Genomic DNA, 23,132 nt, shown 5'->3' on the forward strand with positions numbered 1-23,132 from the left:
GTACTGTGTGCAGTTTTGGGCGCCGCACCTGCGCAAGGATATTTTGGCCCTGGAGGGAGTGCAGAGGAGGTTTACTAGGCTGATACCGGAGTTGAGAGGATTGAGCTATGAGGAGAGGCTGAATAAACTAGGCTTGTACTCGTTAGAGTTTAGAAGAATGAGGGGAGATCTCATTGAGACGTATAAGATGATGAATGGGATGGATAGGATAGAGGTGGAGAGACTTTTCCCGCTCAAAAAAGACAGTAGGACTAGGGGGCACAGCCTCAAGATAAAGGGGAGGCGGTTTAGAACGGAGTTGAGGAGGAACTTCTTCACTCAAAGGGTGGTGAATCTCTGGAAGTCTCTGCCCGTTGAAGTGGTGGAGGCTGCCTCGCTAAATATTTTTAAGAAGCGGGTTGATGGGTTCTTGATAAGAGAGGGGATTAAGGGTTATGGGGAGAGGGCGGGAAAGTGGAACTGAGCCACAACAGATCAGCCATGATCTTATTGAATGGCGGGGCAGGCTCGAAGGGCTAGATGGCCTACTCCTGCTCCTATTTCTTATGTTCTTATGTTCAATTCAATTCACTTCACATGATAGCAAGAAGCAGCTGAAGGCACTGGATACTGCAAAAGATATGGAACCTATCAATATTTCAGCAACAGTACTGAAGCCTTGCGCTGCAGAACTTACAGCATCCCTGGTCAAATCCAATCTCTAGACAAATCCAACCCAGCTAATTACTGCCCCATCAATTCACTCTAGACCATCAGCAAAGTGATGGAAGAAGTTATCAACAATGCAATCAAGTGGCAGTAACCTGTTCACTGACACTCAGTTTGTGTTCCTCTAGGGCCACTTCAGCTCCTGACCTTGTTATAGCTTTGTTGCAACATGGACAGAGAGCTGAACTCTAGATGTGAAGCAAGAGTAACTACCCTTGATATTAAGGCTATATTTGGGTGAGGATAGCATCAAGGAGCCCTAGCAAGACTGGAGCTCAGTGGGAGTCAGGAGAAAACCTTCCACAAGTTCGACTCAAATCTAATTCAAAGAAAGATGGTTGTGGTTTTTAGAAATCAGTCATCTCAACTCCAGGACATCACTGTAGGATTTTCTCAGCTGAGTATCCTAAGCCTGACCATCTTCAGCTGCTTCATCAATAACCTTCCTTCTATCATAAGATCAGAAGGGGGGATGTTCATTGCTGTTTGGTGTCATTTGTGACTCCTCAGACACTAATGCAGTCCACGTCAAAATGCAACACGAACTGAACAATATCCAAGCCTGATCTGACAAGTGGCAAGTAATGGTCATACAACAGAAGTACCAGGTGATAGCCATCTCCAGCAACAGAAGTATCTAACCATCATTTCTTGACATTCAATGGCATTATCATCACTGAATCCCCCACTGTCAACATCTGGGGGGGTTACTATTGATCCAAAACGCAACTGGATTAGCCATGTACATTCTGTGGTGACAAGAGTTCTATGAGGAGTGCAGTTTGACACTTTGCAGGATAAAGCAACCCACTTGATTGACACTGCTTTAACAAATATTCACTCCCTCCACCACCAATGCAACAGTAGCATTTACAAAAAACACTGCAGGATCTCACCAAAGTTCCTTAGACAGCACCTTCCAAACCAGGACAACTACCATCTTGAAGGTCAAGTGCAGCATATAGATGGGAATGCCACAACGTGGGAGTTACCATCCAAGGCACTCACCATCCTGATTTGGAAATATATCACCATTCCTTCACTGTTACTGGGCCAACATCCTGAAACTCCCTCCCTGACAACGCTGTGAGTGTACCTACACTACATTGACTGACTGCAGTGGTTCAAGAAGGCAGTTCACTGCCCCTTCCTCAAGGGCAATTATGGAGGGATAGGTAATGATTTGATTTATTATTGTCTCAGAACACCAGGTTAAAGTCCAACAGGTTTATTTGGTAGCACGAGCTTTTGGAGCACTGTCCCTTTGTCAGGTGAGTGAGGAAATAAATCTGTTGGACTTTAATCTGGTTTTGTGGGACTACTTACTGTGCCTACCCAAGTCCAACACCAGCATCTCCACATCATGTATTGGGATACAGTGAAGCCACACCCCTTGAATGGAATAATTTTAATTTGAAACTGTTAATTGCAAAGTAGTGGGGGAGGGTCAGGTGACCATGTATCACTGGTGAGAGATAGTGATAAACATGTTTAACATGTTATCATTTCAGAACCAAAATGTGCAGTATTCTTACAGATGTTTTACTTGAATAATAGTGTCTGATATGTTTATTTTATGTTTATGATAGACAAACATGTGATTGATATAAACAGTAATTTTACTTCATTTCCTGGGTTTGGTTTCGCGCAGACGTCGGACAAAGACCCTCGTTTTCTTTTTAGGAGGTAGCGTGTATTTTTGGATTCACCTGTATCAGCTGTTGAATGCGCGCTGGCGAGCTGGGTGCAGAAGGCATGCGTGTTGCACTGTATTCCTAAATGGGACAGCTGTACGTGACATCATTGATTGGCCGTCGCCAGAGAAACTTTTGTTCCGTCGGCCAATCGCGTGGCTCGAAACAAAAAAAAGGGGGGGGTAGAGCTGGCAGAGCGGGGAAGCCCGGCGCTCGCGCTCTGTCTCCGGCAGCTCGGGGGGGGCCGGGAGAGCGCGCCGCGTGATCCGCTCGCCTCCACTCTGCACGGCCAGAGTCCCGCAGGCGGCACCGATCCGGACAAGGGCGGCACTGCTGCTACTGCTGCTTAACGGTACCAACGGGGCAAGAGCAAAAAAAAACAACTGCCTCCAGAGCGGGGCTCCCGGCCGCATCGTTCCCTTTCACAAAACCGGCAGTTTGCTCGGTCTTTTTTTTGTGCCGTTCACATTATATCTTATTTCGAAACATAAAAAGACTGTATTAGCATTGCTCTTGGGAGGGGATTTGTCGACTAATATACCCTCTTTTCGGCGTATTGTTGTTCCGTCTTGGGCTATCCAGGTGTAAAAGTCCATACATTAGCCACACTCGAGTCCCAGGCTCCTGGGCTATTATGGAGAACAAAGCGGCCGCCCGGGACAGCAGCGACCGGGACCTGTACCGTCAGTTTCAGGACTGGTGTCTGAAGACCTACGGGGACTCGGGCAAAACCAAGACGGTCACCCGCAAGAAATACGATCGCATCGTCCAATTCCTGAGCGGAGTGGAACCCAGCTCTGCCGATAACGCCAAATTTAAATTCTGGGTGAAATCGAAAGGGTTCCAGCTGGGATCGTCGGAGGAGCTGAAGACTGGAGGTGGTAAACTGGTCCTTTACGTGCCAGTCAAAACAACGGTTAGTGCTCACTTGTATTAAAGTTGATGTTTATTTGTTTCCAAGTCTGTACGTAAGGAAGCAAAGGGGTGCCACAGTTGGCTGCCTGATGATGGGGTCTTTCAGTGTATGGTACATCAGGCGTTCATGTTGCCTCGGTTGGCACGTCCAGATTGTGTACACATCCTATCATCTATTTAATTCCAGGGAAAATTACATTGGGGGTCAATTGCTTCTTTAGTTTACAACCCGATCACTTACCTTAGAAGAGTATTTAAAAAAAACAAAAGTAGCATTAATGCTCAGAGTCGAATTTTGAAGCATAATTTGAGGTGCGAGTGCTTGATGCATCCCGGATATCATTACATAGTGTCGGGACAGAATTTTTGGTCGGGAGCCAAATGCAGCGCTGGTGGGTGTGTAAACCACCATCGCCCCCCACCCCCTCAGTTTTCCAGTTATTTTCTAAACAGAACTGTTTTCCCGAATACATCTCGTATTGTTTCATGTGGTAATGCTGCAATTTCGAAAATAAATACGAGAACTATACCTCTCTATAGTTCCATTTTAATAAGGAAGATTTTTTTAAATGGCTCTGGTTAACCACTTATTTTAAGCAGCACTTGCATGTCTGTAGATTTCAATAGCATCAGATGAGTAATGATGATAGCTGTTGTTCAGAAACATTTTTGCTAACAATCCAAATCCCCTCGTCCACCCACGCGATTATCCCGGTGAAACAGAAAGGGTGTGATTACAACGAGGACGCGCGAATGATGGGCTCTGTTTTCCGTAACGTTTCTGACAACCTGGATTATGTTGGGGGCTTTTGGGACTTCTTTTTGGACAGTTCTTTCCTGTCTGCCCAAGAGATCCGTTCTTGCCACTAAATCCGCCGTTGCTGTCTGATAATTAGGCATCGTGATTATTATCTTTTAAAAGACATGGAAGCTGGAGAAACATCGTCTGTGTTATCGGGCTAATTAACTACACTACCCGATTGCCTAAGAGACTGAATTACAAGTGCCATCAACAGGACAGGCAATTGCAAATAAAATGGGAGGGCGCTTTGCACTGTTCAGTATCCATTTTATACATTCCACAGAAAGCTAACTGTATTCATTCACATTAAAAGTACAGGCAATTTCGTGGGTTACAGAGGCTACATCGACGGCGCATTTTGATATTTTACTGCTCAGTGAACAGCATCATGGAGAGTTAGATTAGAATTTATCGATATTTCTGCATTTATAATCCTCCGTGGTCTGGGATATGCACTTTTGTCACCAGGCAACAGAACCTCAGGACCTGGCATTTCTTTCATCACGATGGGACGAAGGTACCAGCAGGCGATGACTGCTGATAAAAATCTGACCACGATTAGTCACCTACCTATCCAATTTATCTGATTATAGGTCTTGTTTCTCGTGTACACCAAGTAAATAAAATACTTTTTAATATCGTTCGGAATAAGAGCATGGGTGGGATCTGATGCCTACTCCCAACATATATTAAATGCTGAAAAAAAAGCACCAACTGAAGCGTCCCTGTTGGAGATGATAAAATTTAAAGGTGAAGGTTTTGGCAAGTAAATGTAATAAAGATGTCTAGCATTCGCTTTGGAATAAAAAAAACACATATAGGGGAAAGGGGAGTTTCTGCACTTGATTGAGACAGTATTTAGCAAAAGATCTCAGTTGAAGAATATACTGAAGAAGTATTTTAACATATTTTTCCTTGACTAACAAGTCACAAAGATATCTGGTTCGAAGAATGGATGTAAAACCCTTGAATCCACCGCTATATTCGACATGCTTGCATTGAGGTAGACATGAGTCAGAGGGCAGTGTTAAAAACCTTACCAGGCAGTCGAGTTATCAGTGTTACTGTGTATGCATACAGGGTGTTACAGGCGACCATATTGCCATCGAGTAGGCCTGTACCTAACCTTACCTTCTGGAATATTTATTTTATGAGCAAGTTACTCCCGCTTGTAGAGTCTAGTGTTTGTTTCTGCGGTCGATCATCTGTGTGATTTGTCATTGTGAATGTGAGAGGAGGGAACTGAACGTTTGTTGATGTGGCTGTCCGGCTGTGTGTATATATATATATATATATATTTTTAAGGTTCAAAATTGGATGACAAGGCCCGGAATGGCGTGCCGTGCCATCCCTCCACTCTCTTCTTCCTTCTCCTCCTCTCCCTCCCCCCACGCCGGGTGCTGCCTGGCCGGGTCGGCTCGGCTTGTCGACAATCTGGTGTGAAATCTAACTGTGCTGCCAAGAGGCTGTGGGTCCCGCCTGAGCGCGCGCGCGCCCGCCCTCGCCCGCGCCACCAACCAACCAACCCCCCGCCCCGCCCCCTCAACCGCCCGCGAGAGCGAGCCCACGCGCCCCGCCCCTGAACGCGCCAGCCTGCGAGCGAGCAAGCGCAACCTCCCCTCCCGCCGACATTTGCCGGGTCGCGGTTCGGGAGGTGCAGCGCGTGCCCGCGGGGGATCCTCGCGCCCAGAATGTCTCTCCGCAGCTCGCGGCGGCTGCTCGCCTTGTTCCCATGGAAACGACGGTTACTACCTGCACCCGGCTCCGGCCTACGGCGCAGAATCAACCTGTTCAAATCCACCCCGCCCCCAAAACCAGACAATGGGAGTCGCTTTCGGCAGCACTAGATTTTGTTGTTGTTGTCGGGCCGAGAGGTGTCTCTGGTTCCAATATGAAAGTCCAGTGCCCCTTGCTGGCAAATTGGAGTTAGGAAGGCGCGGGCACATTGGGCCAAATGGCCTCTTTGCTGAGCCTGCGATTCTAGTTAAAAATAAGTTCGGCAGGTTTGTTTCCACACGGGGATGGGATGGGATATGCCTGGTGATACTTGCCCGAGCTTTTTTTTCTTAAACCCCGCCCCCTCCCTCCAAAAGGTATCTTCTGCTTCCGTGCAACTTGTCATCGTGACCGACAGTAGCTCCTAGAGGGCTGATAATTTTACCATTGGAAACTGAAGCAGTTCAGCGCCTCCTGGGATGCATTGCAAGATTGGAACACTTGCTCCCACCTCCACCCCATTTCGCCAGCAACCTGGAAAGGACATTTGGTTTATGCGACGTTGAGACAGAATTGCACAGTGTGCAACTGTGACACTTAGCTGGCTATGACCATTGCTAACAACATTGCTGTCGGCAGGCCACAATCGCCGTAAAAATTTCTCATGAAACCGAATTCTTGTAGATATATAGCGGTTTTACGTTGAAATGAATCGCTGGCGATGCCATTAGAGCCATTTTAAGTTGGTGTGACGGAAAAATAAAATTAAATATTTTCCAGATACAGTGCTAATTGCCACAGGTGTGAATCGCACGAGGTTAACGAGCTTACATTCCCATCTGTTTTTCATGACCAAGATTTTGAGCCCTCGGGGATAATAACATGCACTCCTGATTTGTACCCTGCTGAGTACTTCATTTAGTGTCGATTTTCCAGCATGGGAAAGGGAGAGAAAAACCATGTCCCAAATGAAGAAAGCTGACGCATTCATTGTACTATAGATTTTTCTTTATCGGTACCGATGATCTATCTGTTTGGTAAATCTTATCGTTTTAAGATCTTATCGTTTTATGACCTTCTGACATTTAGATGACTGTGTAACTGGTGCAATGAGTGCCCTCAACACATCTAAACTAGTCCCTTTTGATACCAGATTCAAAATGGATATTATGATGTACAGGCTTAAATTGAGAGATCTTAAATTGAGAGAAATTGAGAAATCAACATGTTTTGAATTTCTGAAGTCGAAATTTGGTTTTTTATCCGGCTCCTTTTAACAGGAAGTGACAAGATTGAACAGTGTTGTACTTGTTCCCTTAAAATGTCATGAACGGCAGTTGGATGTTCTACTCCGCCTGTTGAGGACGACACGCCTCGTTGAGTCTTTGGAAAACAAAATCTTAATTTTTGTTTAGATTACAGTGATTTAGATTTTGCCTCAGTGGGCCGAAAGGCCTATTTCTGTTCCGTAAATGACTCTGACCCGATGTTGAAAAATCTCTCGCCCAATCTCAACGATTGCTCACAAATTTCCAACCTAGACGACACACATGTAGTATCAACTCAAACCGAACAAGATACTTAATTTTTGTTTAACTCTGCAGTTCCGTTTAAGTTTCATTAGACATTGGGGGAAACGCCTGTTAGTTATCGCCCGAGTTCCTCTATTCACGTTGCTAATAAAGTTAAAGTTAATATTGCAACAACTCTGCATCCTCTCTTAATCTGGAAAAAATGACCTGAACGAGCTTCGACGAACCTTGACATGTATTCGGCTGTTCCATAGTACAGGCCTCTGGGTGGCCTTGCTGCATCCTAGGTTCAAATCCACAGCCTTTTCAGAGTATGTGCAGACAGATCCCTGTCTACACTGGCTGGCATTTGGTCAGGCTGTGTGCATTTCCAGATACAAACGAGTTTGGACTATTTTAAATTTGATGGTACAGACCTGTTGGATTGTCTTGACAGTTTGAATATACAAAATTATTCGGGCAACGATTATACTATTTCTATGCCTCAGATCTGACATGCACCTTCAAAGCTAATAAGCTCTTCTGAATGTGTTTTCCATGGGAAATATAAAGTCATCTAGCAAGAGACCATATGATTTTGTAGGGGAGAGGTCACAGGATGTGTAATCGATGAATTAATAACTGCATGGATGAGTTCTTTCAATAAAAAGCTTCATGGTAGTGTGAAAGTTGAGTGCACACTTTCTGTTGTAGAAGAACAACTAGTGGAAATTTTGGAATAATGGTAGGAAGGACTATTACTTAAGTGGCGAAAAACTGCAGCAGGCGACGGTGCAGAGGGACTTCGGGGTCCTTGTGCATGAGTCGCAAAAACCCAGCTTGCAGGTGCAGCAGGTGGTCAGGAAGGCGAATGGGATGCTGGCCTTCATAGCGAGGGGGATTGAATATAAAAGTAGGGAGGTCTTGCTGCGGCTGTATAGGGCATTGGTGAGGCCGCAGCTGGAGTACTGTGTGCAGTTTTGGGCACCGTACTTACGCAAGGATATTTTGGCCTTGGAGGGAGTGCAGAGGAGGTTTACTAAGCTGATGTCGGAGTTGAGGGGGTTGAGCTATGAGGAGAGGCTGAATAAACTAGGCTTGTACTCGTTAGAGTTTAGAAGAATGAGGGGAGATCTCATTGAGACGTATAAGATGATGAATGGGATGGATAGGATAGAGGTGGAGAGACTCTTCCCGCTCAGAAAGGATAGTAGGACTAGGGGGCACAGCCTCAAGATAAAGGGGGGGCGGTTTAGAACAGAGTTGAGGAGGAACTTCTTCACTCAAAGGGTGGTGAATCTCTGGAATTCTCTGCCCGTTGAAGTGGTGGAGGCTACCTCGCTAAATATTTTTAAGACGCGGGTTGACGGGTTTTTGATAAGAGAGGGGATTAAGGGTTATGGGGAGAGGGTGGGAATGTGGAACTGAGCCACGACAGATCAGCCATGATCTTATTGAATGGCGGGGCAGGCTCGAAGGGCTAGATGGCCTACTCCTGCTCCTATTTCTTATGTTCTTATGTTTGCAAAAAAGCATGCTATCAAACATAAGAAAGAAAGACCAGCCTTAACAGTGGGGTTGCTGTTAGTTACTTGGGCGGACGGATAAAATAAATGGAGGTATCTTTTACATTAGAGTGTATTTTGTAGGCCACAAACTAGTGGTAAAGATGTAGAGGAACACATTTGCAAAGAAATTACAGATATGTAAAACTATAGAGTAGTTATAACCAGCAACTTTAATTATCCTAATATAGACTGAACTAGTAATAGTATAAAGGGCACGGGGATAAACATTTCTGAATTGTGTTCGGGGAGGTTTTCCAGGTCAATGTGTTTGCCTCCTTCCTTTTTGGTTTGGATTGTTCGATCTGGTTCTAGGGAATGAGGTCATATTGATTAAGTGTTGGAGGAGAACATTTCAGGAACTGTAATGGCCCATCTCTGTTAGAGATTGTGGATTTTAACAAAAAGAAAATAACATGGTTTGCACATGTGGATTCAAAGTAACAACAACGCATTTTATTGTTCTAGGAGATGTTCCCTGTACAGAGTACAAACTGAAAATAAAACAGCAGCCTGCAGCAACACTCCAATTACATCATCAAATCATGCTCTTGAAGCAACTGGCAACCCTTGTAAATATATAACACCCCTCCCCTTTACTTATATGGTCATAACAAATTACTATGATGTTTTGCATAGGATAATAATACTCTAGACATTAATCATACATGGTCAATAAGAAAGTAAATTAGGAAGATGGTCTATTCATCTTTGGTTGTGTATGATGTTCTGGAATTTGGGTGTCCCTGACGCTTGAAGTATGATTTGGAACTTCAGTCAACACTTCTCTTGAAACTAATTCTGCATCATTCTTACTCGGTATAGCATAGAAGTAATCATCATGTAACTCAGGTTGAACTAAATCTTCCATAGTAGTGTTCACAACTCTAGGGACTGAAAAAGTTGGTACTTCTGAAGGTGGTTTTGAGAAATCATTTTGAGATAACAACAATGGGTCAGCATCACATCATCAAACTAGTTCATCTTAAGTTTGAACTGTGTAAGAAATTGGACCTGTTTTGCTAAAACTATGGCTGGTATCCTTTTCTCACTCGTGGCAAAATTATGCACCAACACTCAATCTCCTTTTTGAAACGAATGTTGTTTTGACTTCACTTCTCATCCAGCAACTTGAGATTGTTGTTGATGCTCTACTGCCTCTGAGGTTTCTGGGAAGTAATACAAACCATGTGTAGTTCTCAACTTAGTTATGCAGTAGCATTTCCATAAAATACCCAAAAATGGTCAAATTTTTCAATGGTTTGTTCAGTTGTAGTAGGTATCATGATAACATCTGGCTACTTTGAGTGTGCGCCAATTATGACTAAGAACATGTAATCCTCAAAGAAACCTGCAAAATCTACATGCAAACATTGCCGTGGCATTTTAGGCCACTCCCAAGAAAATAAAGGAGGTAATGATGGTGTATTTCTTGTGCACAGGAATGACACTGTCCCACTTTTTCTTCAATCTGAGCATCTGGACCCCAGCCACCAAAAATATGCAGTTGTTCAAGAGCACTTTCATGCAGACTAGGCAGAATGATCACTTGGATTCTCCACAATAGCCACCTGCCTTGGATGGTCAACTTGAGCTTTCATGACACATGTGGTTTCAAATTAGGATACATCTGATATGTTCCAGCTATCGTTCCTTTCAATACAATATCCATCATCTTCCCCATTAGAGGATAATTTCTGGTATGTCTCTGAAGTTGCGAAGCTGTCACAGGCAAATGATCTACTAGAATATGAATAAACTAGTTGATGGTATTTCCTCTAGGTGTCCAGATCACCAACAATCTGTACTGGTTCCTCCATGCCAACGCTATAGTTAAAAAAACCTCACTTCTACTTCCTTAGGAGGCTAAGGAAATTCAGCATGTCCGTTATGACTGTCACCAACTCCTGCAGAAAGTCTCTTTCTGGTTGTATCACATCTTGGTATGGCTCCTGCTCTGTCCAAGACTACAAGAAACTACGAAGGGTTGTGAACAAAGCCCAATCGAACATGCAAGCCAGCTTCCCATCTATGGACTCTGTCTGCACTTCCTGCTGCCTCAGCAAAACAGTCAGCATAATCAAGAATCCCATGCATCCTGTTTTGGAAAAAGATATAAAAGTCTGAGGACACATGCCAACTGACTCAAGAACAACTTCTTCCCTGTTGCCACCAGACTTTTGAATGAACTTACCTCGTACTAAGTTCATTTTTCTCTACACCCTAGCTATAACTGTAACACGACATTCTGCACTGTCTCCTTTTCTTTCTCTATGTACGGTATGCTTTGTATAGCGTGCAAGAATCAATACTTTTTACTATATGCTAATGCATGTGACTAATCAAATCAGTAGGTAAAGGTAGGCATAATAATGCATTAGTGTGGTAATTGGATGAATGATATTTTATATCATCGGAGTATGCAAGTAAGAACAGTAACAATCTTTGCAATTGACCAGCAGCTAAAGATGGTCAGCCTCTATATGGCCCAAAAATAGTAGTTAAGAGTTGATGATCAGTCAATAATGTGAAATGAAGAGCATATAAATAATGATGAAACCGTCATTGCCAAAAATTATATTAATACTTTTTCTAGTTGAGCATTGTTAGATATGCACTAGTAAAGTAGGTGAAGAAAAAGCTGTTGGTCATTCTTCTATGTGACGTGACTGTCACTACTCTAGAAGGTGAAGTGGTAATGGTAGCTTCGATTAAAATGACCCAATACTTAAGAATTCTGCAAAGCATTTTTGATATCCTTGTATGCTTTCTCACATTCAGTTGTCCAGTCATAGAATCCCTACAGTGCAGAAAGAGGCCATTCAGCTCATTGAGTCTGCACTAACCACAATCCACCCAGGCCCCATCCCATAACCCCATACATTTATCCTAGCTAGTCCCCCTGACATTAAGGGGCAATTTAGCATGGCCAATCCACTGAACCCATACATCTTTGGACTGTGGGAGGAAACCTGAGCACCTGGAGGAAATCCACGCAGACACAGGGAGAATGTGCAAACTCCACACAGACAGTGACCCAAGCCGGGAATCGAATCCACTGTGCCACCATGCCACCCCCAGTCTTATTACTGTTACTATTACTGTTTCACACATAGTAAATTATGCAATTGCTTCAATAGTGTAGCTAAGTTAACAAGAAATTTGCCATAATTATTGATTCTAGAAAAGGACCTCTATTGCATCATGCTTATCGGATATGGTGCTTCTAAAATAGCTTCCATCTTTTTAAGTGTTTTATATAGGTCTTGGCTATCAATAATGTGACCCAACTATTGGAGTGACATCTGGAAAAAGTCACATTTTTCTTTATTGATATACAAACAATGTGCTTGAAGACATTCCAGTGTTGCTTCTAAATTATTCAGGTACTCTTGTTCACTGGGCCCTGTTTTTAGATTATCATCCAGGTAACATTGCACATTAGAGACACCACTTAAAATCTGATCCATCAAACTTTGGAATAAAGCTGATATGGATGTTATTCAAAAAGGCAACTATTTATTTATAACAAAAGAAACCTTTATGAGTAATAATAGTAAACAATAGTTGAGATTGAGTGGCTACATTCATCTTAAATATGCTTGTGAAAGATGAATCTTGCTGAATTTCTGCCTACCTGATAACCCAGAAAACAAATCTTCAATTAAAGGAAGTGGATATTGATCAGCACACGACACTGGATTTATTATTGTTTGAAAATCACCACAGATTCAAACTGAATCATCTGATTTCACAATGGGTACGATGGGGGTAGCCCAGTCACTCATAACAGGCTCTAACGTACCTGTGTTAGTAAGTCATGCTAATTCTTCTTCCACCTTGGGCTGAATTGCATATGGCACAGCTCTTACTTTGAGACATTTTGGATAGCTATCAGACTGTAATTTGAGTTTCACTCCCTTCATTGAGCTAAGTGTCTTTTCAAATACACTGTTGTGTTTCTCTTGTATTTATCCAGAAGGTGCTGTAGATCTGTTTTGACATCGAATAGTCTGTTCACACCACTCAGTTAAGCTTTATCCTCTCCAACCATGATTTCCCAAATAGTGCTAGAAAATTACCATGGACTACGTGGAGAGGCAACTCTACTATTTGTCTAGTCAGCTGATTGTTGACCAGTATGTATACTTTTAACGCCACAGTTACTTCCATGCGTGTCCTAAAAATCACATCAGCTGGTTTTAAAGGATGATGCTTCAGCTTTTGTTGCTATGTAGTCTCAGGAATTAAAGATACAGCAGCACCAGTGTCAACCTCCATTCTAATAGACTGCCCATTTAACTTAACTTTGCAATCATCCAGAATCTATATAATCCACCCAGTCATGATAAGACTTTTGGTTGGAGCTCTTCCAACCAAAGTGGACTGTGAGGAAGTGGACACCCACTTCCTCACAGTCATAGTTCCTTTTTGCTATGTTATTAATTCCTTTTGGAGAATGCAATTTGCTCTTAAAGGTACCCATATTTTTCTTTTGAATATCCCTTTCAGGGGATTCTGGAATGGCCAATAAGCTTTTGCAGTGTAACTCATTTTGCCACGGTTCTTGCATTTACTATCCTTGCTGCAGCATTTACTTGTTGAATTGCCCATTTTGGCAAACCTGTGTTATGCAGTTTGCTGTTTTGACTTCTTATGGGCAGTTCCCAGCGTGTGGAGCTTTATTCCTGCATTAAATTGTTAAGCTTCTGCAGCAGCCTGTTCCTTTGACCCTGTCATTTCTACTGCTGTCTTTAAAGTCAAAGTATGTTCAGTAAGCAATCTTTCTTGGATAGTCTCATTTTGGAGACCACAACCTAGACAATTGCAAAGAGAATCTTCTAATGACTCTCCAAGCACACATGTTGTGCCAGCTTTTTTAAGGCTGGTACAAACTGAGCAATACTTTCACCTTCCACTTGATTCCTTTTACGGAACCTGAACTGTTTCATGATGATCAATGGATTTTGGAGAGTAATGCCTTTCAAGGCTCTTTGTCAACTCATCGTAAATTTTGGTTCCAGGTTTTGCTGGATGAACCAATTTTGGAGCAATTTGGATCCTAATATCTCTTACATGCACTTGTGATTCTCGAGATTGCTCCATATATATTTTTACTGTTTTCTCAATACTCCCCTTTTTGCCCTGAAAACCGTTGACTTTATATATAATATTTTTTTCAAATGACCCCAGACTTATATATTAAACATCCCTCTTTTCAAATATGCCAAATACTGCTTGGAACCTCACCCTCCTTTTAAAACTGCAAATAGTTTTATTGTCTTCCTGCACTGGTACTTCGGTCTTTTAATCCTGTTATTGCTCTCCCCTGCCCTTCCAATATTATAAGTCTGAGTAACCACATTGTTTTTCTTTGATTTAGAGGCTGGAATTTTACCATCTGCCCACCATGGTGATTGGAGTGGGCAAGGGGCGGACCATGGAAAGGTCTGTTGATAATCGGGTGGGATTTTGTGGTTTTGGGACGAGCGAGGCCATAAAATCCCGCCCAGAATCTTTTCTTAATCTTTTTTGTTTATTAGTCACAAGTAAGGCTTACATTAACATTACAATGAAGTGTTTTACTGTGAAATACTGTAAATGTTCTCAATGGAACAAAGTCCTGACTTGCTGCCTATTTCTGTAATGTTCTAACATTGTTAGGGGTTATAGGTTTTAACAAATCAGAATGTGGTTTACACATGTCAATTCAAGGTAACAAGAACAGATTTATTCTAGGAGATGTTTTCCACATAAAGTACAATCTGAAAGTAAAGCAGCAGCCTGAGACAACATCCTAATACAATCACCATTACATCATGTGATCACCTCTTAAAGCAACTTGCAATTCTTTTAAAAATATAACAGGAACATTGATTGCCGTATAATAGGGTTCAGGTTAGCTATGGAAAAGGACAAAGCGTAGTTCAGAGTAAAAATGATGAATTGGTCAAGGGCCAATTTCAATGGGTCAGAACAGATCTGACTTTGGTCAATTGGAATCAAGGATGGACAAATGAAACACTTAACAGAAGCATGAGCTTTCTTTAAAGAGGAGATATTCAGGTACAGTCCAAGAAGGACAAACAAGGCCAGATCTTTCTGGATGACAAAAGAGATGGAGAGTAGGATGAAGCAGGAAAAGAGTATCTACAGCAGCAGTCAGCTTGATAATGAGTGAGAACTGTGATGAATATAGAAAGTTCAGAGGTAAGTGAAAAAGAAATTAAGGGAAGCAAAGAAAGATTTTGAGAAGAGAATAGCAACAAACAGAAAAGGGAAAGTATTTTATAATCATACAAAGAGTAAATGAGCAGTGGGACCAATTAGGGGTCAAAGTGAGATTTATGGATAGAGAGAACGACTGAAATATTAAATGAGTGCTTCATATCTTTACCAAAGAAGAAGTTGTCATCAAACTCATATGGAAATAGGAATAGTTCAGACACTGGATGGGTTAAAATTTGATAAAGGGAAGATATTACAAATGCTGGCTGTTCATAAAGGTTGATCAATCACAATGAGATGTGGGCGTTGCTGACAAAACCAGCACCTACTGCTCGTCCTAATTATCCTTGAAAAGGTGTTGGTGAGCCATCTTCTGTTAATCCTGAGGTCCATAGCGTACAGGTATATCCACAGTGCTAGCAGGGTTAGTACAGCTGATAGACTTGTGAGGCCATTTCAGAGGGCAATTAATAGTTACCTATATTGCTGTAGGTTTGGAGTCACATGTAGGCTAGATCAGGTAAGTATGGCAGATTTCTTATCCTAAAGGATAATAGTGAACTAGATGGGTTTTTACTGCAATTGATGTTCACTGCACCATTACTCAGACTCACTTCCAATTCTAGTTTTCTTCTGTGGGCCAGATGCATCCAAGGATCCTGAGTGAAGTAAAGGTGGAAATTGCGGACACACTGGCAATAATCTTTCAGTCTTTAAGGTGATTGGCAAAAGAACTAAAGGTGATGGGAAAAAAAAATTATGCAGTGAATTGATCAAATCTAGAATGCATTGCCTGAGACTAGTGGAAGCAGATTCAATTTTTTGTGGCTTTCAAAGAGAATTGGATAATTATCTGTGAAGAGAAAATTTGTAGGACTGCAGGGAAAAGACAGGTGAGTGGGACAAGCTGACTTGTTCTTATAGACAGCTTGATGTGATGGCTTATATTGTGTCCTACTGTACTCTGACCATTCCATGACATGATTCTGAGATTGAACAGAAATAAACAAAATTGGAGTATAGAAACATTGGCATTTATGTAGAATTATTAAACTTCAGCTTTTCACAGCAATGAAATATTTTTGAATTATAATCATTTGTAAGCATCCACCAGCCCCATAAGACCCAAGAAGAAGGAACAGTTAACCTGGTTTTGAATGAGCTTTGTTAACAGGAGAATGATGATTAGAACATTGGGTGAACTCCCCATTCTACTTTGTAAACTGGGATAGCCTTCTCACTAATTGTAATTCTCTTTTGGAAAAGTTCTGCTTTTGGACAGCGTATGCCAGTTTTAATTTTCTGTGCAGTCAATTATATTGTGATATTAAATTCTGTTAAAGAAAAATGTTATTTTGAAATTAATTCCAATGACATTTTTCTTTTACTTTTGGATGTTAACATTCCAGTTAACATATTATAAATGTAAGTCTTTTAATGGACTATGCATTTTGCTGTTTGATCTTGTGTTCATCCAATACAAGTATCTTAAAAAAGTCTTATTTTGTGCATTCACAGGATGGAGTCACTACAACAGAGAAACAGTCTTTAAAGCGGGTTGCAGTGGTTGAAGATTTTTTTGATATTATTTACTCAATGCATGTTGAAATAGGAGTAAATGGAGAAAAATCCCGAAAACATGCTGGTCAGAAGAGAACCTACAAAGCAGTAAGTAATTGATCCTCAATTTGTTCATCTTTGGACTTATATAATGAACCATGTTTATGCTGCTATTCTTTGGTTGTCATGGCATTTTCAACAGGGCATCCTGAATGTTATGACTGTGAAATATTATGATTGATAACCACAATGGCAACCTTAATCATTTTTACTGTTGATTGATGGCTATGCAATCTGTGAGAAGCATTAGTCTTTCACACTTAAAAAAAGTTACTTCTGTATTAGGTAAGGTGATCAACTTGTACAAGTTTAGAAAGATGTAACATGGAGGGTTGTAACTTAATTTAAAGAAAAAGTATGCAAAAGCATCAAGGGACTAGATTGCTGTCACAGTGAAATGGTGGAAAGTCCTGGTATAATTCTAGATTGCCACTTACATGAATATCTCCATGTCTGAATAAAAATTGTGGAGTGGCTTCTTGGAATGGCTCCCTGCATCAGCAGACTTCACTTAGGTCCATAGATCTCCAAAGTATTGTATGTCACAAGCAAAGTTAAGTTCTTAGCATAAGCTTGAAAATGCTCCCGCCGCCAGGTTTGCATTGAGGCTGGGAGAAAGTTGCAATATGATATATTCCTAAATTCATGTTTTCTTATAATTTTAGTTAAGCTTTTCATTGCTTTAAAACACAATCCTTCCCCCTCACCCAATTTTTTTCCTGTGGAAAAATTGTCAAAATATCCAAAAATCTGACACTCATTTGTCACCTTGTCATGATCCAATGTTGTACTATAAGACCATAAGATGTAAGAGCAGCAGTAGGCCATTCAGCTCATTGAGCCTGCTCTGCCATTCAGTGAGATCATGACTGATCCGATATGATAATCCTAAACTCCACTTTCCTGTTTCATCCTACAACCCTTGATTTCCTTACTGATTAAAAGTCTATCTATCTCAGCCTTTCACATACTGACAAACCAACTTTCGCAATCCTCCATGGTAAAGAATTCCACGGATTCATTACCCTCTAAGAGAAGAAGTTCCTCCTCATCTCTGTCAAGGGCAAAGGGCATTATCTCAGAGTAGTAATAACCAATTTAAATGGTTTGTTCTTACTCAGAGATTATGCTTTTTGCCCCTAGATTCTTCCACAAGGAGAAACAACTTTCAGCATCTATCTTGTCAAGCCCACTGAGAAGCCTATATGTCTCAATAAAGTTGCCTCTCATTCTTCTAAACTCGAATAAGTACAGGCCCAATTTACTCAACCTTCCCTCATATCTGGGATCAACCTTTTTCTGCAATGCATGTATGTCTTTCTGACTACAACTGAAAGGTAGACAATATGATTGTGAATGAATAATAAAGTTGACTGTGGCATTTGACTTGATGGTTAGCCTTGAATAATAACTATTATGGCGCTACAAAATACTATAGCGCTACATTTAACTATTGTAGGTAAGGAACTATCTGTTTGTCTGCACGTCTGAAACCTATTAATGCCCATAAGAAAGGCTGAGAAATTTGATATGGCCTGAAAATCGGTGTAGGGATTGTAAACGTGATTAACCATTATTTCCGATGCATACAGTATGTAACCTTTGTGCTGCCTGCTTGTTTGCATGATTTACATGCAGCCGGTGCTAAACATGCTATTGAGTGGCTGTATGCCTGAGCAGGAGGTGCAAAATCATGAGAGGGTGGTATGAGTTCAAGCCATATTGCACCTCTTAAAAGTGTAGGAAGTCAGTTTAGCAATGTCTTTTTTCCCTTGAGAAAGAAACAAGAGCTGCACAATTGGACAGAGAGCTAGCTCCAAGGTTTCCTATAAGACAGTGAAGATCTTAATGAAGGAGGTGGACAGGCTGAGAGGCTCTGCATCCAGAGGGCATCAGGAATCTTGCCAGACAAATACTTCAAAAGCAGTGGGAGAAGATAACTGTATTGGTTAATTCAGGCAGTACAGCCCTGAGGTCTTGACTGTGGCTCACAAGGATGGTCAAAGTGAGCGAATGCATTTTCAAATGCATTCTTTAGAACGAAACAATTGGCCTCACACATTGCTCAATGCACACAACACTTCATTTACTTACCACCAATCTGTATCAACTATGAATTATGATTCACTTTGCTCTCATCCACTTAGCACTGCTATATGCCTCACACCCACATCTCCTCAACTTGCACACATTGCTTGCTTTACACCATGACAGACATACCATCAAAGTGCAATGACTTCCTTCTCTCTTACATAGTTGTGGACAGCTGCACCTAACCTGTGAAAGACAAGCATGGTTGTATGTTCTGACACTTTTGGATGAGACTGCGCTTGTCATCATTGAAGAAGCCATGACCAAAGCCTTGGCTAGTGAAGGCAACTGAATGTCCTCTTCATGTCCCATATTTCCCTTATCCCATAATTTTTTCTGATTTAAAAGCCTAAGAAGTGTGTACTTAGGATGGCCTAAGTATACACTTCTTCCTTTTCCCAGCCCACTCACTATAGACATACCTTTATGTCCTATGTCTTATCCAAGAGCTGCTACCTGGTCAGATGGTGGTGCAGGAGTGAGATGTGGAAGAGGAAGAAGAAACTAATGATGAAGAAATGCTGTTATTTTCTCTCTTGCCTATGGCCACCAGTTCAGATACTGACACTGCTTGTACATTAGAGACTACCTTAGAGGTGGGATTTGCACATGATAAAGCACTGGCCATTTGTGACTTGCAGGCAGGGCTTAGGGAAAGGGCAGAGTGAGTGTCAGCTTGTTGGAGTGCAAGGTCACATCTGCGTTCACCTTCAGAGGACTTAGTTGAAGAATTGAATGGAGCAGCAGAAAAATGCTGATGAGTATTCAGGCAGAAATACTTGGTGCAGTGGCAGGCCTGACAGAAAGTCAGTCGTCACTGTCAAGGAACATGGAAGAGTCTAGCATCAATATTGCACATGGCTTTTCACAGAGCTTGAAACTTATCATTTCCAGCTTGGAATTGGTGGCCAACTCCATTACCACATTTGTGAATCCAAGCATAAGGTAATCGCTGATATACTAACTTCCTTTGCAACACAGGCAGAAGCCACACAACAAAGTGCCCAATGGCCTTCTCTTGCACTGTAATAGTTGTGTGATTCAGTGAATGTTTTGGTTACTGTGACTGAAATAATGTAAGCTCAGCTTGCTGTCATGAATGCTTAGCCATCATCACTGGGGATACCAGAGTTCAGAATGGCTTGCAGGGTCTCAATGCCATGTTTCAATTTGTTCTCTGAAAACAATTGCTAAGATTGCTAAAGCTAAGCAATGTTGCTGTTAATTAATCTACTGGTATCTGTTAGAATTACAGCATTCATACCCCACTCCTACCACCTCACCATTGCCTTTGCTACTACCTATCAGCCAGCCAACCCAGCCTGATCCCACCCATACTGAAATGGGACAATCCAAAGACTAGCCACTTAGGGCCAGGGCTGTGCAAGGCTGTAATTTCAAGGTAAGCTGCAGTCTTTTCCATTGACAATCAATAGCCTTGCATCAGACTTGTTGCAGCTATTTGAATGCCAATGCAGAGACACACTAGAGAACGCAAAGGTACATGAAAGACACACACTAAGTGAATGTATGAGGGTGATGTGTTAATTTTAATATAGAATATTGGCTGGTTGATTTGAGAAGTTGATTTGGAATGTTTGTTTTCTAGTTCTTTTCTTAAAATCGTAGCATCTTGGAACCCCTACAATGCAGAAGGAGGCCATTTAGCTCATTGAGTCTGCACCAACCATTATCCCAGGCAGGCCCTATTCCCATAACCCCACATAACCCCTACTAATCCTCCTGACACTAGGGTCAATTTAGCATCACCATTCAACCTAACCCGCACATCTTTAGACTGTGGGAGGAAACCAGAACACTCAGAGAAAACCCACACAGACATGGGGAGAATGTGCAAACTCCACACAAACTGTGACCCAAGGCCGGAATTGAACTCGGATCCCTGGCACTGTGCCATCCCATTTCACTTCAGCATTGTGGCTGACCAAGCATTGTGTTGGTCAGTAACAGAGATAAGGGAAGATGAGGTATGGACCAGTTGGTGATTGAGGAATTGGGATTGTGTTCACTGGAAGCACGGTCAGATAAGCTGATCACAGAATTTGGTTGTCCTACTCTTCTTCCTCCACTTCACTTCCTTGCTGTTTACCTGGTGGCAAGGGCTATATTCTCATGATTGTAGGGTTGTACAGGATTCATCAGACCATGATGAATTGTGAGATATGCTCTGGAGAGTACTGCAGAATTTCTCCAGCCAATCAGGCAGTGAAAGCTATGCTGAAGCATCTACTGTTGTGATCTGCTTGGTGACATTTAATCTGATAGCATGGTCCTTATTATATCCATCTGCCCATGTGTGCTTTCAGCCATAAACCAAATAGTCAGTGGATAGTTCTTGTAAATTATTAGCCACCCTCTTGTTTCTTGTTTCAAATGTGAATGTTACGGTGGATAACTGCCAAGATCCCAGGCATTGACTTCTCTACTTCAAAAATTGATGACATGTTTGCATTGTGTGCCCAAAAACTATCAGCCATCATTTGACATCCAAATGTTATGATTTAGAATGAGTTTTGATAAAAGATCAGCAGCATTTAGTCATCTTTGACATTAAATGCATTGAATGGTACAGTTGATGCTGTTGAGCATCTTTTGTTTGAAGCTATCATGCACACTTAAAGCTATCGCAGGTGCTCAAAAGCTATCCAATGCGATCACCAACTGCCATTGAAAAATACAAAGACATTCATTGTTCAAAATCTGAATTTATTTAAATCTCCAAATTTCTCTCTTCCCCATCTCCCTCCTGTTTCAAAATTCTAAAACTTTCTCTCCCTTTGGTTTTCAAACTGTTCACCCTTCTCTCCCTCCAATTTCCGAATTCAGAAGGGGGAGTGTAAGGGGAGAGGAAAAGGAGAGGGAGGGTGGATGAGAGAGGGGAGGGGGAAATGAAAGAAAGGAGAGAGGGTGGAAGTGGGGAGGGAGAGAGGGAAAGAAAGGGTGGAAGGGGGACAGAAGAATGAGGGCTGAGGGAGGGGAGGTCTGGACGAGGGAGGAAGAGAGGGAAGAAATGGATATTGCATTGTCCAAAGCCATGGAGATTGCACAAATTATTATAGAGAATGTTGAGCAGGACGAGTTGAAACTACAGAGCATGCAGCATTGAAAGGTGAATTGGCTTGAGGGAAGGAACCCCTAGTTATTTTGAGGCCGAAGATGAGGGTGCAGAAGACTGCACAAATGGAAGCAGTAAATAAGGGAGGTGACAAAAGAATAGAAGGGGTAGTCAATTTGTAGAGTGGAAGAATGTTACCAGTGCAGGGGGAACGCCATCATGAAGTGTCTAGATATAAGAGCATTGTGTGTTTCAAATGTAACCAGGAAAGTCACATCTGCATTCAGTGCAGAGAAAGAAAACAACTCTGAAAATATAAAGGGTGACTTGCAAAGCAGCTCCAAAGACAAGCTCATGGTGTCACAATTGAATAATCTGAGTATGTGTAAATCAGCTCCCATTGTAATTGAGTTGTGGGGAGATGGCTTTCGATCTGCATGGAAGTAGATACTGGAGCTTCTGCCACTGTGCTGGGAGCGCATACATGTAAATACCTGAAAGCTGGTACCCGAGAAATTACATTGAAAGACACTTTTAGAGGTTAGCTACATATACAGAGAATTCAATGATCAGGGGCTTATCCTGTTGGGACCAGATAGAATTAAATTGGAGATCTTCAGCATAACTGACAATAACTTCCAAGAGGTTTTAAGGAAATACCAAGAGGTTTGTTGTAACAAACTGGGGAAAATATAGGGTGTCAGATTCAAGATCTATGTTAATTTGGACTCCACTCCAAAATTTTTTAGATCTCGGCTGGTGCCATATGCTTTGCATGAACGAGTCAAGGTGGAGCTGAAGCAGTCAGAAGAATTGGGAATAAGGCCAGTACAATTCTCAGATTGACAGCCCTATTGTTCCCTTGGTGAAGCCAGATAGAACAGCTTGTATCTGCAGAAACTATAAATGAACCAAGTGGTCAAGCTGGATGGTAATCCAATTCTAAAAATTCAGGACCCATACACAAAGGTAGCAGGAGGAAAATGATAGACCAAACTCTCTGTGAGCCACACGTACCAGCAGTTGAAGCTGGATAATGACTCAAGGAAGTATGTGACAATAAATATTCAAGGATCTGTACCAGTACACCCGGTTGCCCTTTGGCATTCCATCAGCTTGTGCCATTTTCCAGTAAACCATGGAGAGTTTGCTGCAGGGTGTACCTAAGGTATTGATGTACCTAGATGATGAAGAACGTCCCAAGAG

General features: G+C 41.9%; 1 protein-coding gene across 2 annotated transcripts in view; it reads left to right on the plus strand.

The window, feature by feature from the left end:
- Positions 1–2,717: 2,717 nt before the first annotated feature.
- Positions 2,718–23,132, plus strand: part of LOC145346677 (nucleolar protein 4-like) — a 374,023-nt gene continuing 353,608 nt past the window's right edge. For both annotated transcript variants that reach the window (XM_080194262.1, XM_080194263.1), the window contains exons 1-2: positions 2,718–3,318; positions 16,658–16,807. In XM_080194262.1, coding sequence (XP_080050388.1) covers positions 3,037–3,318; positions 16,658–16,807 — 432 coding nt within the window. In that variant the 5' untranslated portion in view covers positions 2,718–3,036. The remainder of the gene's footprint in view (positions 3,319–16,657; positions 16,808–23,132) is intronic.

Source organism: Carcharhinus amblyrhynchos, chromosome 8 (genome assembly GCF_965287045.1).
Source record: "Carcharhinus amblyrhynchos chromosome 8, sCarAmb.v2.hapA, whole genome shotgun sequence".
NCBI lineage: Eukaryota > Metazoa > Chordata > Chondrichthyes > Carcharhiniformes > Carcharhinidae > Carcharhinus > Carcharhinus amblyrhynchos.